The sequence below is a fragment of the Pimephales promelas genome, chromosome 15 (assembly GCF_988280905.1).
Source record: "Pimephales promelas chromosome 15, fPimPro1.hap1.1, whole genome shotgun sequence".
NCBI classification, from domain to species: Eukaryota; Metazoa; Chordata; class Actinopteri; order Cypriniformes; family Leuciscidae; genus Pimephales; species Pimephales promelas.
Window position 1 is genome coordinate 35,364,624 of NC_142783.1, and position 19,560 is coordinate 35,384,183.

Below are 19,560 nucleotides of genomic sequence, written 5' to 3' on the forward strand. Positions count from 1 at the left end.
TTAGATATTTGTGCTGGAAAACAAGTGAAACACGGATAGTTTTGGGAAGGCTCTTCATCTGGAAACGTTCAATAACGTCGGCGAGTCCAGAGCTGTTGTTCTTCGATCCTCATTACTCATACGATGATGTTTGTCTGCTGTCATTAAACTGTAGGGAAAACAGCTGTGCTTCCTTGTGCTCGCCGCCTCTGAGGGTTCTGTGGTGTTTTCATGATTTTGTCCGGAGTTGCCTGGATATTCCCGAGCATGGAGCGGCGAGTGGGGTTTTGTGTTGGGAACTGCGGTCGAGCTTCCCAGGGAAATCACACACCCCACCGGCGGATCACAAACGAGACGGCTCTTATGCTCTTCCCCGGCTGCGCAGACACGACCACATTATTAACATGACTATTCTCTGAACACAAAAGAGACAATATTTGACTTTTTTAATGCTGCAATTCAAGCTAACTCCTGACAATGATGCTTTATCTGAATTAAATATACTCGAAAAATGAGAATATGATGCAAAAGTTCATTTATTTCAGAGATTCAACTTAAAGGTGGAACAAATATATTATATAGACTCATTACATGTAAAGTGAGATATTTCAAGCCTTTAGTTGTTATAATTTTGCTGATTATGGCTTACAGCTTATGAAAACACCAAATTCAAAATTAGAATATTGTGAAAAGGTGAATCTGTAATTCATAATCGTCACAATTATAACAAATAAAGGCTTGAGATATCTCCCTTTGCATGTAATGAGTCTATATAATATATTAGTTTCATCTTTAAAGGGTTAGTTCACCCAAAAATAAAAAATTCTGTCAGTATTTCCTCACCCTCATGTTGTTCCAACCCCGTAAGACCTTCGTTCATCTTCGCAACACAAATTAAGATATTTAAGATATTAAGATCGCTCCATAGGCTTCTTGAGGGAATGACTCTTGTTGGCATCGAAAAGTCATTAAAGACATCGTTAAAATAGTCCAAGTGACTACAGGGGCTCAATCTTAACTTTATAAAACGACGAGAACACTTTTTGTGCGCAAAAACAACAAAAATAACGACTTTATTTCAACTATTCACTTCCTTCTCCATGGGCCTGTAGTCAGTTAACGATTGCGTAAAGCTACGTCACACGTAGGCTCACTATTGGCCGACGCTGGTCATGTGTGTGATGCGTGTGACGTACAATAACAGAAGCTTACGCTATTAAACTAGTAACCTGACTCGCGCAGAGGGAGAAATAAACCAATAGTTGAAATAAAGTCGTTATTTTTGTTTGTTTTTGCGCACAAAAAGTGTTCTCGTCGTTTGATAAAGTTAAGATTGAGCCACTGACTATTTTAACGATGTCTTTAATGACTTTTCGAGGCCAGCAAGAGTCATTCCCTCAAGAAGCCTATGGACTAGTATGCAGGAGCGATCTTAATATCTTAAATATTTTAATTTGTGTCGCGAAGACGAACGAAGGTCTTACGGGGTTGAACAACATGAGGGTGAGAAAATACTGACAGAATTTTCATTTTTGGGTGAACTAACCCTTTAAGTTGAATTACTGAACAGTTGCATGATATTCTACTTTCTTGAGTTTCACCTGTATATGGAATCGAACTGAAGAGTGTGTGAGAGTGTGTAAGGATGTATAGGAGTGTGTATGTGTGTGTAAGAGTGTGTGAGGGACTCTTTTAACCCTGCTGAAAGTAAAGGAGCAGAAGCGCAGATCAGATTTCTGCTGGAGTTGAAGAGAGCGCTGTGGAGGGCAGTCAGGGCGTCTCAGGGCATCTCCGTCTCAGCGTTCAGACATGTAACGGCCCCTGAGAACGACCCCGGGTCGCGACCCCTGCGCCAGGCCGTGTCACACGCCACGGGTGTAAAATCAGCAAACACAAACACTTAAACACACACGAGACGAGCGGGGACGACGACTCACGACTCTGACAGGAGTTATCAAGTCATCTGGGGCCGGACTCACAGAAATCTTCTTAAAAATTTTTCAGGCCTTTTTTTCAACGACAAAAAAACTAATGCATGCTATCTTTCGAACTCTTGGCATGAAAACAAATGGAGGTTTCTACCAATCTTTCATGATTTTCATGTTCATCACTATTTACTAAATAAGGGTCTGAACACGCCTTAGGAGTATGAAAATATTCTTGCTGCAAATTGATAGTTGATTTATAGCAAATTGACATTATTTTGAAAATCAACTACAAATTGTAGGCTTTCAAATGACACATAGTCTGTCAATATTAGTTTAGGTTTAGTATAGGATATTACTGTTTTAAATATGGTGACACATCAGGGGTTAAGAACATTCTTGTAAGAAGTAAGTAAGTGCAATTCTTGAAATTTTCACATTTTTTCTTAAGAAAATCTTAATTTTTTTAGTTAGGAAGAAAAGAATATGTGTTATTTGGTGTTTGGGATTGAAAGGCAGGAACTGATGAATTAAAACCCCGCAGATTACAGTAGATATCATAATAAGTGTGCGCACTATTTTAGTCGTGACGAGTTATCGTGTCGTTAAAATCGTTATTTTATAAATGTAATCAAATGAAGTGCTGCACAACAGGTTTACTGTTTAAATTAAAACAATATTGCACGATATTCCTTAAAAACACTGCTTTAATCAAATGTGTTGTTACTGTCCAATAGTAAAATATTTCTGTCATAATTTTCTAAACCAAACTATTTTGGTGGGTTATGGCAAAGAGTTTTGAGTTTCTATGTAAATCCGCAACACGGATCCGACAATATTACTAGTAATGACTCAACGGACTATAAACATCATTTAGTTGCGCACTTTCTCTTAGTTCATTTTACACGTTTTCATTTCTCCTCTGTGTCGTATATCCGAGTTAAACACTTCTGCAACAAGAACGCATGTGGGCGGGGCTTGATTGTGTCTGATTGGATGGTTGTGGTTTGCTATTGGCTGATCTCAGGTGAGTGACAGGTTATAGCCCCGCCCACATCATCAGAGAAGAGAAGCTGCTTCTCAAGAGGAACTGATTCTCATTCAAGATTATTAACACAATAATGATGTGCACTTCAAGCCGTTATTTGTTATAATGTTGATGATTATGACTCACAGCTTATGAAAACCCTAAAATATTGTGAAAAGGTTTTCATATAAATAAAGGCTTGAAATATCTCACTTTGCATGTAATGAGTCAATATAATATATTAGTTTCATCTTTTAAGTTGAATTACTGAAATAAATGAACTTTTGCAGGATTTTTCCCGTGTCACCCGTATATATTTTTAAAAAATTTCCAGGTCCTTGAATTTATTTTTCCAGATTGACACTCTTTGAAGGATCCATGTTTATTCCCTGCAGTGAAACACTCGCGTGCGCTGGATGATCAGAAGTAGGGCCGCGTCTCGAGAGCCTCACACGTGTACGTCAGATGCACAGACCTCAAATCTCGGAAACTCTTTCTTCACCACCTCGACTTCCTCTCCGCTCTCACTTCACACAGAAATGACTGGAGGAATAATTAGGAACACTTGCAGCTCTTTATGATAGCATGGCATAAATATTTATCCGTGTCCAGAAAGACTGAGTCGTAGGTGCGCTTGCAACACTCTCCTTACGATCTCATGCCAACGCCCGGGGACTCGCACGCCAGACGGGGCTTTTTTTTGTTGTGGTGTGGATCAAATGCGAATATTTATTGTCTTGCATTTTTGTGCTAATAAGTGAGTGACAGACAGCTCGAGGTGGGGCGGCAGTGGTTTTGTAGCCGTTCTGTGTTTTTCCCTCGGGTCACTGAGGATCAGAGTTTTTAACAACGATTCTCAAATGGAGGGGAATGAGGAGAGAGCATATCTAATTGCTTTCATATGCCATATTATTGGCTGATTTAAATAATTGCAGACACCAGGGGCTGGGGGGGCATGACCTTTGACCCCTGCGGCGGCCCCGAGCACAACTGTGGTAAAAGCGTTTTTTTTCCAGTGTAAAAACTGTTTCGTGAAAAGAAGTGGCTTTAAGCTGATTTTTAAATGGACAGATGAACATTGCAGCAAAATCATTCGGATAAAGGATAATAAAAGGTTTGGGCGAACGATTCGATGACTCACTGAAGCAATGAGTGAATCAATCGAAAGAACTCAAAAGATTCACTAGAATGAATCACTTCTGAGCTCATTTGCTGGCAGATAATGTAAAAACAAATTCCAGGACTTTTTTAGTGTTCAAGGACTACAATCAGAGATCTCACTGATCAAACAACGTCTTGGTATTTTTTTTTTAAGGCATCCAAAGTACAACTACTAACGCATTTAATAATGTATATTAAATACAAAGTTTACAATGGCTATTCTTGTTCAATAAATAATATTTTATATTCTAATGTTGGCGTAATTTGTAAGAAAAAAAGATCTGATGGGGTTTATCAGATGAGCTGTAGTGTTAATTTTGCGTGAAAAGATTGTATTTGTATTTTTTTCGAAAAAATATAAAGCAAGTAAAGCACTTCCTCATAAATACAGCTGTTTTCAAGGATTTTCCAGGACTTAAATGTCAAAAAGTCACATTTTAAAGCACTTTTTCTACTTTCTGTGGTTCTGTCTCCACACACCGGCGGATGGACTCATACCTGTCAGCTCTTTCTTTAACTTGCGAAGGTCTTTTGCGAGATCTTCAAACTTGACCTGTGCAGCTTGGAAGAGATCCTGAGGTTCAGGCAGCGGGAAAACACTTTTCTCTGTTCCTGCAGTCTAAAACAACAACAACAACTACCTTTCAGAAAAAAAGAATTTCTTACTTGGCATTTTTGTCTTGTTTTCTATTACAGATATCGACCCTTCTTGCTGACATTACCGTTTAGGTTAAGAAAACATTATTTCTGAATGTTCTATAAACGTTCAAAACTGTCCAGCTGCTGTTGTTTTTGGTTACCGGAACATTCTATTTCCTCATTCATCGAACATTATGGGAATGTTACTTTTGAATGTTCTCTGAATGTTCCAAAAAAAGTAGCACTAGCAACATTTAAAAAAGCGTTAGACAAACTGAAACATTTAAAAAAACATTCCATAAACAAAGTATAAATAATGTTTTGAGAACATTATTAAAGATCAGATATTTCGAATAGCCATTATACTAACATAACTGGAAGAATTGTTTCCCGTTAGCTGAGAAAACATTCTTAAATCAACATACATTTACTTGAGATGCAGACCGAAGATATTAAGTCTTGTTTTCTGAAAAATGTTTCAGAAACGTTTTAGAAACATTTAAATAAGAATAAAAAACTATATAAAAATTCTATGCCTGGTTACACAGAAAATAAACTATTTGGTTCATATATCTTCAAAAAAAAAAAAATAAAATATATATATATATATATATATATATATAAAGGGGTTCAATACTATGACAAACTTTTGAGGTTTTCCCTGAACAATATATGTGAGTTTCTCCCTAGTCAAACAACAATTCCTGTAACCGTTGTTTAAAATTAGGGCTTTCTGTGTTTTTCCAATGACGAATGACTAAGTTTTGTTTGTAATAAACAGAAGGTCAACATTTTCATACCAGAGTTCATTTAAGTTCAAGTTTCAGGGGAAATATTAAATATACAAAGTTTAGGACATTTGAGGACATTCTGTTTCACCACCAAAGACAAAAAGTTCCCAAAAAAGTTGAACTTGAGGGCACTTCCATGAGCAATGGTATAAAGTTCGTGTCTCTAGGTGGCATTTTCTACATTGATTGGGAATGTTGGGATTAAATGAGTTATGTATACTCATTCCACTAAAATGAATCAAAATGAATGTTTTTGCTTAAAACAAGAACAAATATCTGCCGATGGTGGCACAAAAATAACAGTTTGAATGTTTTTTCTGACTCCGTTGACAGATTCTTGTTTTAATCTTGAATTAAATGAATATTGACAGACTTTCCAGAAAACAAGACTTAATATCTTCAGTCATTTGGCTTCTCCATTAAATGCATCTTGAATTAAGAAAGTTTAGATATTTGTGCTGTAAAGCGAGACAGAAGAGCATCAGTTCGTCCGCACCACCACATCTCTGATTTCTTCAGATGGCTTTGCTTCTTTTATTGCATTGCATGAAAGTTACAGTCCGTTTATGGGGTTAAAGCCCCGCTGAGAGTGTTTGGATTTAGCGGCCGTACCTCGTCCATGTTTCGCAGGTAGTAAGACACCACATAATCCACCAGGCTCACATGATTGTCCTGATGGGGGAAGGAGAGGATGATTAGAGGTTGAGGTGACCATATCTCATGCAAACATGCGAGTTCATAGTGTTATTATTTTAATACCCTGCTCTTGACATCTTTTAGTTTAGGAAGAATCTCCAGTCCGAATCCATCCGCCTGTCCTCTGGTCCGGTTTCCACCGTTCATGTAGTTTCCAAAGGCCAAAATGACACCGATCACATCCTTCACACTGTCATACTCAAGAAACACCTGTAGAAGCACAGCAAACACACACACACACATCAAGCATACTAGCGGGGTCACATGACCTCATTTTGTCACAGGTCTCATATAAATATTTTTTTCTGATTACATTTTTTATCCTTTTTGTTTGTTTTTTGGTGTAAGTTCAATGAAACGAGTCGAGGGGATCATGTTTGATGTTCATTACTTTGGAATTGGAAGGAATAATCGAATATAAACACACTAATTCAAAAAGTCTTGCACCATGCAACAATAATTATTTCAATCAGTCTCACATGACCTCATCTTGTTGCATGTCTACTTTAGTGAAGGGTTTGCATATACATTTTATTTCTGACTTTATGATGTTTATGTATTTTGCATTATTTTGTTATTTGAAATAGTTCTTGAAGAGTGTGCATGTGCTATTATTATTATATAACCGAATCTCATTTGCATATGGATATAAGTGCTATTATTTTATTATATAACCGCATCTCATTTGCATATGGATATAAGTTCTATCATTTTTACTATTATTATTATTATATAAGCACATCTCATTTGTGTATGGATTAACTGCTATTATTATTACTAATATTATTATATAACAAAATCTCATTTGTGTATGGATATAAGTGCTATTATTATTATTAAATAACCGAATCTCATGTGCATATGGATATAAGTGCTATTATTATTAACTGCATCTCATTTGTGTATGGATATAAGTGCTATTATTATTATTACTATTAAATAACCGAATCTCATGTGCATATGGATATAAGTGCTATTATTATTATTAACTGCATCTCATTTGCATAAATTGCGTATGGATATAAGTGCTATTATTATTATTATTATTATTATATAACCGAAACTCATTTGTGTATGGATATAAGTGCTATTATTATTATATAACTGAATCTCATTTGAATATGGATATAAGTGCTATTATTATTATTATAATATAACTGAATCTCATTTGCATATGGATATAAGTGCTATTATTATTATTAACTGCATCTCATTTGTGTATGGATATAAGTGCTATTATTATTATATAACTGAATCTCATTTGAATATGGATATAAGTGCTATTATTATTATATAACTGAATCTCATTTGAATATGGATATAAGTGCTATTATTACTATTATAATATAACTGAATCTCATTTGCATATGGATATAAGTGCTATTATTATTATTAACTGCATCTCATTTGTGTATGGATATAAGTGCTATTATTATTATATAACTGAATCTCATTTGAATATCGATATAAGTGCTATTATTATTATTATTATTATTATTATATAACTGAATCTCATTTGTGTATGGACATAAGTGCTATTATTATTATTAACTGCATCTAATTTGCATATGGATTTAAGTACTATTATTATTATTATATAACTGAATCTCATTTGCATATGGATATAAGTGCTATTATTATTATTAACCGAATCTCATTTGAATATCGATATAAGTGCTATTATTATTATTATTATATAACTGAATCTCATTTGTGTATTGATATAAGTGCTATTATTATTATTATTATTATTTGCATCTCATTTGTGTATGGATATAAGTGCTATTATTATTATTATTATATAACTGAATCTCATTTGCATATGGATATAAGTGCTATTATTATTATTAACTGCATCTCATTTGCATATGGATATAAGTGCTATTATTATTATTAACCGAATCTCATTTGAATATCGATATAAGTGCTATTATTATTATTATTATATAACTGAATCTCATTTGTGTATTGATATAAGTGCTATTATTATTATTATTATTTGCCTCTCATTTGTGTATGGATATAAGTGCTATTATTATTATAATATAACTGAATCTCATTGGCATATGGATATAAGTGCTATTATTATTATTATTATATAACTGCATCTCATTTGCATATCGATATAAGTGCTATTATTATTATTATTATTATATAACTGAATCTCATTGGCATATGGATATAAATGCTATTAAAAGTGCTTCATGTGCGTAAGATCGAGCCTATTTGTGAATCTGCAAACAAAGCAAAATAACTATGGAAAAATGAAAATTAGTCGTCAAATGCCAAAACTGATTCATAAAAAGAAGTAATTACTCCACCACCTGCGTGACATCATTAACCAACTTGGATGAACAACAAATATGCTCCAATAAATCTAGGGCTTGACTTGACCTTGCACACAGTAGAGATGGTCTCCACTTTACGGTGGACAGAAGACATGGAGTCCACGAACACGGTCCGAAATATGATGCAGTGCGCGCGGCCCGCGAAATCCGGGATCTGGGAGAGTTCGTACAGGAATCTGCACACGAGATGAAAGAGGAACACACAACATCAAACACCTCAGACGTCCTCACACACGTCTGGATATAACTACCTGCACTTAAGTGTAATTACGTCAAATATTAGCGGCACGAGTCACAGACACACAATCATGTGCAGAGATCGCCGGTTCCGGTTACATTAGCATACGCAGACTCACACTGACTCACTACAGTGAAGGGTCAAAGGTCAAGCACAGAAGAAACATGTTCATTGGTTTTACAGGAACGGTTCAGATGTGTGTTCCTCAGTTTTTATAACAATCGCATTAATCCGCTAACGTTTGTGGGACGAGATGTTCATTCAGAAAAATACAAGCATATTTTTGTTAAAGCATTTATTATTATACTAATACTAATAATGTGTTTAATTGGAGCTGTAACCACACTAACAAGGTTCTCTCAAATGTATGAACAAATGTACTTCAAGTAACGTTAATAGACCAGTTCAAATGTTCTCTAAACATTAGCACAAAAATATTATTTATACATCATTCATGGAACCTTTTGATATAAAATAATTCAATAGGACGTTTGTCATATTTTAAATGTCGCTACTAACTTAGTTCTGAATGTTTCTGGAACATTCAAATGTTACATTCCATAATGTGTGATGAACGATACAGTGAAATGTTCCCTCAACATTCACATAAACAAGAAAAACACATTAATATTTTTCTTTTAAAATAGACGTTTTGAATGTGGTGTTACTGGTGTCTGTATAGCGTTATTGTGCATTTAGTGTGAGAGCTTCTCGTGCTCGGATGAGGCTCTTAACAAATTGTTAAATAATAATATGTTTTTTTTTTTATTAAACGTTTTTTATTAAACGGCCAAATCTTCAGTCTTTAAAACTTTCTGTAAGAAAAGGGAGTCAAAATGATAAATCATGTATATATGTATGTATATATATATATATATATATATTTTAATTTTGAACCACACATCGCTCACATTTATTTAATTAAATCATCTTAAATCATCTTTAATTCACCTTTATTTAAGCATACTGAAAAAAGACTCTTGGAACGATAATTAAGGCTTTTCTTTAAGATATTTAAGATTCTGATTATAAATATAATTATGACTTGTCCTAAAATCCTGCACAACAGTCTCTGATCTGGTTCACGACGCATTTCCTGTTAGAACGAGCGCGTTTGAACTTTGAAGGACGTACTGTTCTGGTTTATCCAGGAGCTTCACTTCCTCTTCTTTAGACGTCTCGTAATGTTTCCTGATCTTCGCCAGTTCATCCGGCTGAGCTCTCTGCAAACATTCAATATGACAAATATCATATCAGCAATTTATTACTCATTTCAGCAAATGCACGATTAAACGGCACCAATCACGATTCAACATCAATGATGCAAAAACATTCATCAGTTCATCTAGGATCAATCATTTCGTGCAATGTTGCAGTTATTATCATTCATAATCCATAAGTTCTTACGTAAAATATATTTCTATCCATAAATAAATGTATTTAGTGTCCATTTATCACTAAGACAAGTTTCTAAACTAGCATATTTATACAGGACCTCCTGAAGACTAACTAGTCATTCAGATAACCGTAAATATACAGTATATATATATATATATGAAGAGTTCAGATGCAAAAGCCTCTAAATGCCATTTGAAATTTTCTTCTAGAATGACCATTTTTATCAAGCTTGTATATTTAAGTTCAGTAATTTCACTTAAATAAATAAAAAATAATCTTCATTGTCATTTAAGTGAAATTACTGAACTTAAATATACAAGCTAATTATAAATAAATATACAAGAAAATTTCAAATGGCACTTAGAGGCTTTTGCATCTGAACTCTTCATATATATATATATATATATACATATATCTATATATAATGCATATCATTTACCCTCTTAAAACGGATCAAATCATCAGCTCATGGTTAGAGTTAGTAACACACGCACTAATAAAAGCGTTTAATGAAATAATAAAGGCCGTTTTATTGGTGAGACGAACAGCTGGTGCTGTTAAAACACGACTGTAGAAAACAAAAGCAGAATCTCGTGAACATTCTTCTGCGCTCTCGGGTTTCTTTATGTACTCACATTTTCATATAAAGCCTCGATGGTCTCCAGATCCACCACAGAGTGATCCACCGTCAGGACCGCTGCAACACACACACTCATGAGGAACACACACACTCATCATCTCTACATCATTCATTTCATATTTACAGGTTAGAGCCGCCAGATCCACTCAGAAAACACAGAGATAAGGGAGTCTGAAGCACTGGAAGAGTGTGTGTGTGTGTGTGTGTGTGTGTGTGTGTGTGTGTGATAGTTTTGACACTCAGATCATTAAGGAGGTGTTGCTCGTGTTGGCGCTGTGGAGAGTCACCGGCTACAATAAACAAATCAAAGAGATCAGACATGCAGGCGCTCGGAGAACTGCAACCATTCCAAACACACACACACACACACGCACACACACACACACACACACTCACTCACACACACTAACACACACACATTTTCTCACACACACTCACACTTTCACACTAAAGGCCCGTACACACCGGGACGAATATCAGCGCGCGTTATTCGTCAGCGTTTTTCAACGCGTTTTTTGTGTTCACAGCCAAACGCTTTTCTCTGACGATGAGCCGAGTGAACATGCAAATTCATTCCCTGACGTTAGATGGCGCTTAATGTAAAACAGAAATAATAATAGAATACTATACTAGGGTGATCATATTCATGTCTTAATGTTTTATTATGACAGATGACCGAATGAAAAACCGAATGAAAGAAATAATGATCTTAAATAATGAAATAATGTCTTCTGTATTAGAAAAATAAATACATAAATAATAAATAACTAAAAGAAATGCCTCCAAATGTAACAAAAAATAGCTCTCACAAACTTACTAAAACGAACTAACAAAATCTATTTATATCTTTAGTTTTCATTCTCTTTATCTTGTTTTTCTTCCTCGTCCACCTTGTTTGCCCATCTATATTTTGCTGTAGAACTGATCCTTCCCAGCAGTTTTTTTGAAAACCAGGACATTTTCATCACTTAAAAACAGTCAGGACAGGACGTGGAAACAGGACGTGTGTAACGCAAAGTTGAGATGTTGCCCAGAGATAAAAACATAGCACTAGTTGTCGGATGAACAGATGCACGAGAGACGAGAGTTGTCGTATTTCCCCGCGTTTAATAAAACCACTCAAACGTTACACTCCTCCTCATACACGGGGATCGAGACAAACAAACATCTGGTCACAATAGAAAAATAAAATAAAAGAAAGAATACAAAGAGTCGGCAGAGCGGTTCTCCTCTCCTCACTGGTCAATCTAACTGACACTAAGCACACTATATGCGCAGTTCTCATCTCAACTCAGATTTCTATAAAGCACAAAGTGACCGTTTTACACATGTCCCGGGAAAACAGGACTGTTGGTCACCCTATACTATACTATTATTACAGAAATACTAATATAAAAATTATCATATAGCTCTTTATTTTCCGAGACCAGCAGCTCAGCATTCATCTTGTCCATATCTTATCTCTTCTTCGCCGTATGTGTGCTCGGCAAGACCGTTTTGTGTTTGAGCGCCCCCAAGTTGTGTTTTACTGTAACTTCGGAAGTACCAGACACGTGACCAAACCCGCCGATCTCGTTGGTCGGATAGTTTTTAACGCGGCGCGTCAAACCCAAAAAACGAACCCGAGGCGTTTTTTTAAAAAAGACGCTTTTACGCGTGGCGTTTTTCGCGTCGGTGTGAACACTCACATTGGCGCCCATTGTTTAGTCATGAGGCGTTAAACGTCTACGAATTTCGCGGTGTGAACAGGCCTTAACACACACAAATTTTATCACACACACTCTTGCACACTCGCAATCTCCCATAGTTTCGTACTCACACACACACACAGACTCTCTCACATACTCACACACTCTCACACATACTCTCGCACTCTGACACACACACACTCTCTCTCTCTCTCTCTCTCTCTCACACACACACACACTCACACACACACACAGAGATTTCACCATGCTGAATGTCCTTCATCTCCAGGTGAAGGCTGGATATCAGTATTCCCACAGTCTGAGAGCGTTTGCCGTCCAGCAGCTTGATGATCTACAAGAGCACACACTCACCGTTAGCGTTAACACAAACGACATCACTCCTCGGAGCAAACTCACACACAGTGTTTAATGTTGAATAATGACTCAATTCACTTCAATAAATCAGGCTACATTCTCCTGCAACATCAGTTTGATTCTTCCATCATCTGACAGGATGTTCACTTTCCTCCTCTATGATGATGTTTCATACAGCCATCGTAACAGAGCTCCTTTCAGGAGTCGTGTCACATGATCCCACTGGAGAAACATCTCACTGGAGAAGCGAAACCATTACAGGCCCTCACTGGGAGAAGCGGAGCCATTACTGGCCCTCGTCAGCTCTGGACGAGCACGGAGGAGGTTTTATAACCAACTATAAATTCACAGGATTTTATTTGTCGCTACACATGGTCACAATTACTAATGGCTGAATTCCCTCATAAAGGCCACAACAGTTCTGGCACGCTAAAGACCCGCTCTAAAACTTAACGTCTCGGTCTTCTTCATTAGGTAGCGACGGCATTAGAGTCGTTAAGCTACTGTGGCGTTCAGTGGGAACCAGCGTAGCGGCTCTTTAGGAGAGAGTATTGCATTACGGCAGGTGGAGTGAGCCTTCATTATTAATGTGAGCAGATCTGCCCTGAGTACACACACACACACACACACACACGAACGACTGCAAAGCCCCTCAAAACCAGTACAGAAGAACCAGTCCATCTCCGGCCAGTGATTTCCCACATCTCTCTCGACTCAAATCACTCCGCAGTAATTATTAAGAAAGATTACGATGATTAAACATTATTAAGAAATGTGTATACACTGTGGTGAAACTCTTTAATGTTGTTTATGTGTGTATGTGGTGTTTTTAATCCGCTTTAACACACACCATGTGTGAGTTGATAAGTGGACAGCATTGCTGAGTATTTCCTCCTTAAATCGTCACAAACGACCTTGTAACCAATCAGATCAACGTGTGATCGCCAACCAGTGAGTGAGGGAGTGGAGGCAGGGCTCATTTGCATATTCATACAACCACGCATATTAAATGAGGTAAATTAAACTAAAATCTTCAACAAGCATGACACATTTAAAGTCACGTAAATCAGCTTTCCTCGTCATTGTGATGATCAGTTTGGTCATGTGATTGGCTGAGGTATTTCTTGAATTGACTGATTCAGATTTTCATATTTCACTACTGTTGTCCGATCAATCTGCGTTATGCTTCCGACACGGTTATGTTTTAGAGTGATATGATTCAGGCAACATGAACTTTCCTAAAAGAAGAATATAAATGAAAAATGACAGAAAGTTTATTCCCGTCGGTCTTGAAGAGGGAAACCTGTAAGTCACGGCAAAAGATGATTTTCTTTCTCAGTATTTCTGTCGTTTCCAGTCCAAATATCTAAAAAATCTTAAATCAAGATCGTTTACTAGATGAGTAAAATCCAATTATGAACATTATGTCTTGTATTCAGAGGGAAAAAAATCAAAATTAAGTGAGTTTTTGCTTAAAAGAAGCAAAATGATCTGCCAATGGGGTCAGAACAATAATCTTGTTTTCCATTTGAATTAAGTTTATTTTTCTGACCCCATTGGCAGACCATTTTGCTTCTTTTAAAAAATAAAAAAATAAAAACTCACTTCATTTTGCTTTTTTCCTCCCAGATAAAAAGGAATAATATTTTATGGCATTTTACAACTTTAGTAAATCCATCTTGATTTAAGAATTTAGTTATTTGGACTGGAAACAAGACCAAAAAAAAACTGAATAAAAAGCATTTTTGTACTCCACAAATCAACATCATTAAATAAAATCAAGTTTTTAAAGCAGACCAAGTAGCCACTGCAATAAATATTATTATTACATGGTTCCATGAGGTGAAGTTTATGAATTCTGGAATTTCAATCCACATGGATATGAATCCTGTGTGTACAGGAAGCGCTTCCCAGAACACACGGCCAATAAACACAGCGTTAAAGGCATTAAGTTGGAAACAATTAAAACGTCAGTTTGTTTAAGAAGCATTATTACTGTTTAAGCTGCGTATTAATAATGATTCATCTGAGCGTGTGATGTTTACATACTTCACAGAGAGAGGGACGTCAAGAGACGAGACACACACCAGAACACGCCGCAGAGAGGACAGAGAGAGGAGAAAACACAGGACAAAATATATTAATAAACAAATAAAATGGATAATAAATAAGCAAAATAAATAAAACAAATCTATTTGTCTGACGCTGCAAAGTTCTGCAGTTTTTGGATCGAGGAGTTTAAGGTCTGAAAGTTACCGCATGTTTTTATAGTACAATGAACTCAACACATGATATTGAAATATTTTAAATAAAGCAATATTTCTCAGAATATGAATATCAAAAGAGCACACACAGCTCCTGACGTCTTAAACACACAGATATTCACGTCAAGAGACGAGAAACACCAGAACACGCCACAGAAAGGACAGAAAGTAGGACAAAAATATATAAATAAACACATTAAATACATAAATAATACAAATAAAATGCATAATAAATAAATAAAAACAAAAAAAAATCTATTTGACTGACATTGTAAAGTTCAAGGAGTTTTGAAAGTTACAGCATGTTTTTATAGTGCAATGAAATTTTTGAAATATTACAAATATTTCTCTGAATATGAAAATCAGAAGAGCACACACAGCTCCTGACGTCTTAAACACAGATATTCGGACACATGTTCTCCTGACACCACATGTTAATCATTAGAGCTCGTCCAATGAGCAGGCAGAGATGACGGAGGCTCCGCCTCCTCAAGTTTTCCCGCCGCGCTTTGATATGATAATCAGGAGCGAGAAACGGCGCAGAGAATCCGAGTAGCGGATGCGATCGAACACATGACACTAATTAGCCGTCGTGTGACCCTGCCCTTCGCTGATTCCCAGTCGATCGTGTTTTTAGAGAGTTGCTCTGCTGATGGACTCCTTTATACGATTATCTACATGTGTCCGGCACACACACACATAATATGATTGTGAACGCTGTGTGTGTGCAGTAGCACATATGAAAGCACTATATAAATGCCTCATTCATAATATGTTCAGAGATTAAAACACACATTCACAAACTAGAATATATACAATAACAAAATATAGCATTTATATTGTTCGGGTGAAACTTGAAAAATTACATTTTGTATTATAAAATGAAACTAATATATTATATAGACTCATTAGATGCAGAGTCAGATATTTCAAGCCTTTATTTGTTATAATTTTGATGATTATGGATTACAGATATGAATATGTTTTCACAATATTGAATTTGGGGTTTTCACATCTGTAAGCCATAATCATCAACATTATAACAAATAAAGGCTTGAATTATCTCACTTTGCATGTAATGAGTCTATATAATATATTAGTTTCACCTTTAAGTTGAATTACTGAAATGAATGACACTTCCGTTCAAAAGTTTGTGGTCAGTAGATTTCTTTGTTTTAAAGTGATTGGTCATTTAATGTGACACTAGCCCATGTGCTGAACATCCTTTACCTAATTTGGTGATTGCAGATCTCTCATTAAGCTACACTCTAAAAAATAAAAAATGCTGGGTCGTTTTAACCCAATTTTGGGTCAAATATGGACAAACTCAAACATTGGTTTAAAAATGTAATTTAAAAAAATGTAACCCAATGGCTGGGTTTGTCCATATTTGACCAAAATTGGGTTAAAACAACTCAGCATTTTTTAGAATGTACAGTATACTGTCACCAAATATTGGTCCATAAACTCAGATCAATGAGGCCTATGATCAGGCAGGTCCAAGAAGAAATGCTGAAACGTGTGCTAATTGAAGGGCTGCACAATTAATCGAATTTGTAATCGCGATTACAATTATGGATGCCACAATTATGTAATAATTGTGGCATCCATAATTGTAATAATAACAATTAATTTACAATTAATTAATTCATTAATTAATTGTAAATTAATTTAAATAATAACAATTAATTTTAGTTAGTGTAACATTATAATAATAATTAGCATTAAAAAAACACTAACTAACATTGTTTACTTATAATAATGTTTCCAAAATCTTATCAGTGGTCCATCAAGTCGTAACAGGGTGAAAGGCACTTCTGCCGTCGCCTGACGGGGTCTGTATCACTTTTACTGGCACTATGTAACTTCGGGGTTTGGGTAGGAACCCGACCACAAAAAGAACTACAAAATTCGACTGCTTTACATCACAATAGTCATTATTTCGTTTTTCTTCATTTCTGATGTCGCAATACATCATCCTTTCATGAAATCATGTAACATACTCTACTTTGTCTGTGGACATCGTTCATTCTAAAGCCGCTGCTGGGTAAACAGCGAGCGTGCGTGCGACGGTAGGCTAAATTATTTATGACAGCTGCAATGGACAATTTCGTTTACAACCAGTAGGGCGACCGAAGAGGAAAAGTTACTTGGTGTTACTTTATAGAAAAGCATTGAATTTTTTTCAGGTGTTTTCAGACGTTTTATTTTGATATAACAATTTGCACGCTGTCACTTCGAACAATGGCATAAATCTGTTCAAAACATCATTCAATGTAAATTGTAATAATCGTAATTAATAATCGCAATTATAATTTCAAGGCAATAATCGACAATTATGATTTTTGTCATAATCGTGCAGCCCTATTGAAAGAAATATTTGTTGATAACAGCATGATGATGATGAGAGAATTATAAGCAGTGTTTTGTCAGCTGCTCATTTGACCCAATTTCTGGGTTGCTATATCCTGGGTCATTACGTTTTAATCCTAGTTATTAGCTGATCCCGAGCCTCACGCCTGCACTGTCATCACTCTGAGCCGCGTGTGTGTGTATGTGTGTGTGCAGTGTCATCACTCTGAGCTCTCAGACGCGACGCCGCGCGCGAGACAGCGACACTATTGACGGTCTCGCTGTGGGTCCGGCTCTATTGCACCGTCAGGACTGCGACTCGAGCCTCGGCTGGGTCCTCCGGAGGCCGGCTTCTCAGAAAAGTGATTCACAACGAGTAAACACACACACGGATGATGGATCTGCAAACGCGACGCTAGTGTTTAGCCGTTCTTTCAGAAATTGCATCGTCCAGCCAAGACAAGAGAGTTCCAGCATCTATTAACCTTTTCAGTCGCTAAAAGCTAAATGAATAATTTCACTCAGATCACACACAACGCCGGACACTCGCTTATAAATAATGCTTTCATATAATGGAAACACTTTACTATAAGGTGCATTAGTTACTGTATCAGCTAACATGAACAATACAATTATACAGCTCTGATGGAGAAATGAACTGGGAACTCGAGGGTTAAAGGTGACGTCTGAGATGTTGTGGATGCTCTGGAGAAAACAACTGTAAACACTGAGTGAGTGAGTGAGTGAGTGTGTGTGTGTGTGTGTGTGTGTGTGTGTGTGTGTGTGTGTGTGTGTGTGTGTGAGCGAGCATCGGGACCGGCTCCACACTGCAGCTCTGACACACTTCAGCTGTGAGGATCCGATACACACATCAGAGAAACACTAACGACAGATTCACACACACACTTATGCTTTATAAAGCGATGGACATGAGTCATATATGAGCTCCATCACAACTAAAACAGGTACTCAGAAAAACTCATCATAAACTCGACTCGTCATGAAACTCAATTTAGGCCCACAGTGACACGAGTCCCCACGAGTGTGTGTGCATTCAGGGTTAAGTCCCACTGGGATAGAAAATGTACACACTCTCCCTCTCACACACACACACACTGGCGATGTGGAGCCCAGCTGATTGATCAAGTGTGTCTGGACTGTTTTGGGTCCAGTCTGAATTTTTAACTTCTTGGACGCCAGACCAGAGCCATTACTGCCACCACAACTGCACAGTCCAGTGAAACACACACACACACACACACTGCTGAAAGAGTCATTTCTGCCTGACCACAATAACTGAGTTGAATGAAAGCCAATTAATGTCCATGCAGCATAGTTAAACCGATGGTAACACTTTACAATAAGGTTCATTAGTTAACATTAGTAAATGCATTAACTAACATGAACTAACGATGAGCAATGCATTAGTTACAGTGTTTATGAATCTTTGTTAATGTTAGTTAATACAAATCCAGCTGTTCATTGTGCGTTCATGTTAGTTCACAGTGCATTAACTAATGTTAACTAATACAACCTTTGATTTTAATAACGTATTAGTAAAGGTTGGAATTAATATTAACTAAGATTAATAAATGCTGAAGAAGTATTCTTCACATATTGTACATGTTAACTAATGAACCTTATTGTAAAGTGTTACCAAACCGATCAACATCGTCGAACATTGTCTTTTAAAACCCTATATGTAACCTGTAAATCGGATCAAAACACCTCTAATCCTAGTGCATTATGGGAAATAAGAGCTCAAAATAAGCTTATTTAATGCAAGTACTAACAGTAAATCCCTCATTCCTTGCATTATGAATCAGTGCATTGTCCTTTCTGAAAGCAACACATTGTCGTATCACATGAAGCCGCTGTTAAAGGTAGTTTCATGCACTTTTTTTTATTCTAGTTTATTCTAAATGATTTAATAATCTTGAATCAGAATAAGTTCCTCTTCTCTGATGTTGTGGGCGGGGCTATAACCTGTCACTCACATTAGATCAGCCAATCCAATCAGACACAATCAAGCCCCGCCC

At 36.4% G+C, this 19,560-nt stretch overlaps 1 protein-coding gene across 2 annotated transcripts in view; it reads right to left on the bottom strand.

Moving 5' to 3' along the window:
- Positions 1–19,560, bottom strand: part of LOC120477684 (formin) — a 56,235-nt gene that overhangs the window by 13,349 nt on the left and 23,326 nt on the right. For both annotated transcript variants that reach the window (XM_039669384.2, XM_089120623.1), the window contains 7 exons: positions 12,795–12,882; positions 10,838–10,899; positions 9,939–10,027; positions 8,613–8,742; positions 6,282–6,428; positions 6,135–6,194; positions 4,591–4,711 (listed from right to left, as the gene is read on the bottom strand). In XM_039669384.2, coding sequence (XP_039525318.2) covers positions 4,591–4,711; positions 6,135–6,194; positions 6,282–6,428; positions 8,613–8,742; positions 9,939–10,027; positions 10,838–10,899; positions 12,795–12,882 — 697 coding nt within the window. The remainder of the gene's footprint in view (positions 1–4,590; positions 4,712–6,134; positions 6,195–6,281; positions 6,429–8,612; positions 8,743–9,938; positions 10,028–10,837; positions 10,900–12,794; positions 12,883–19,560) is intronic.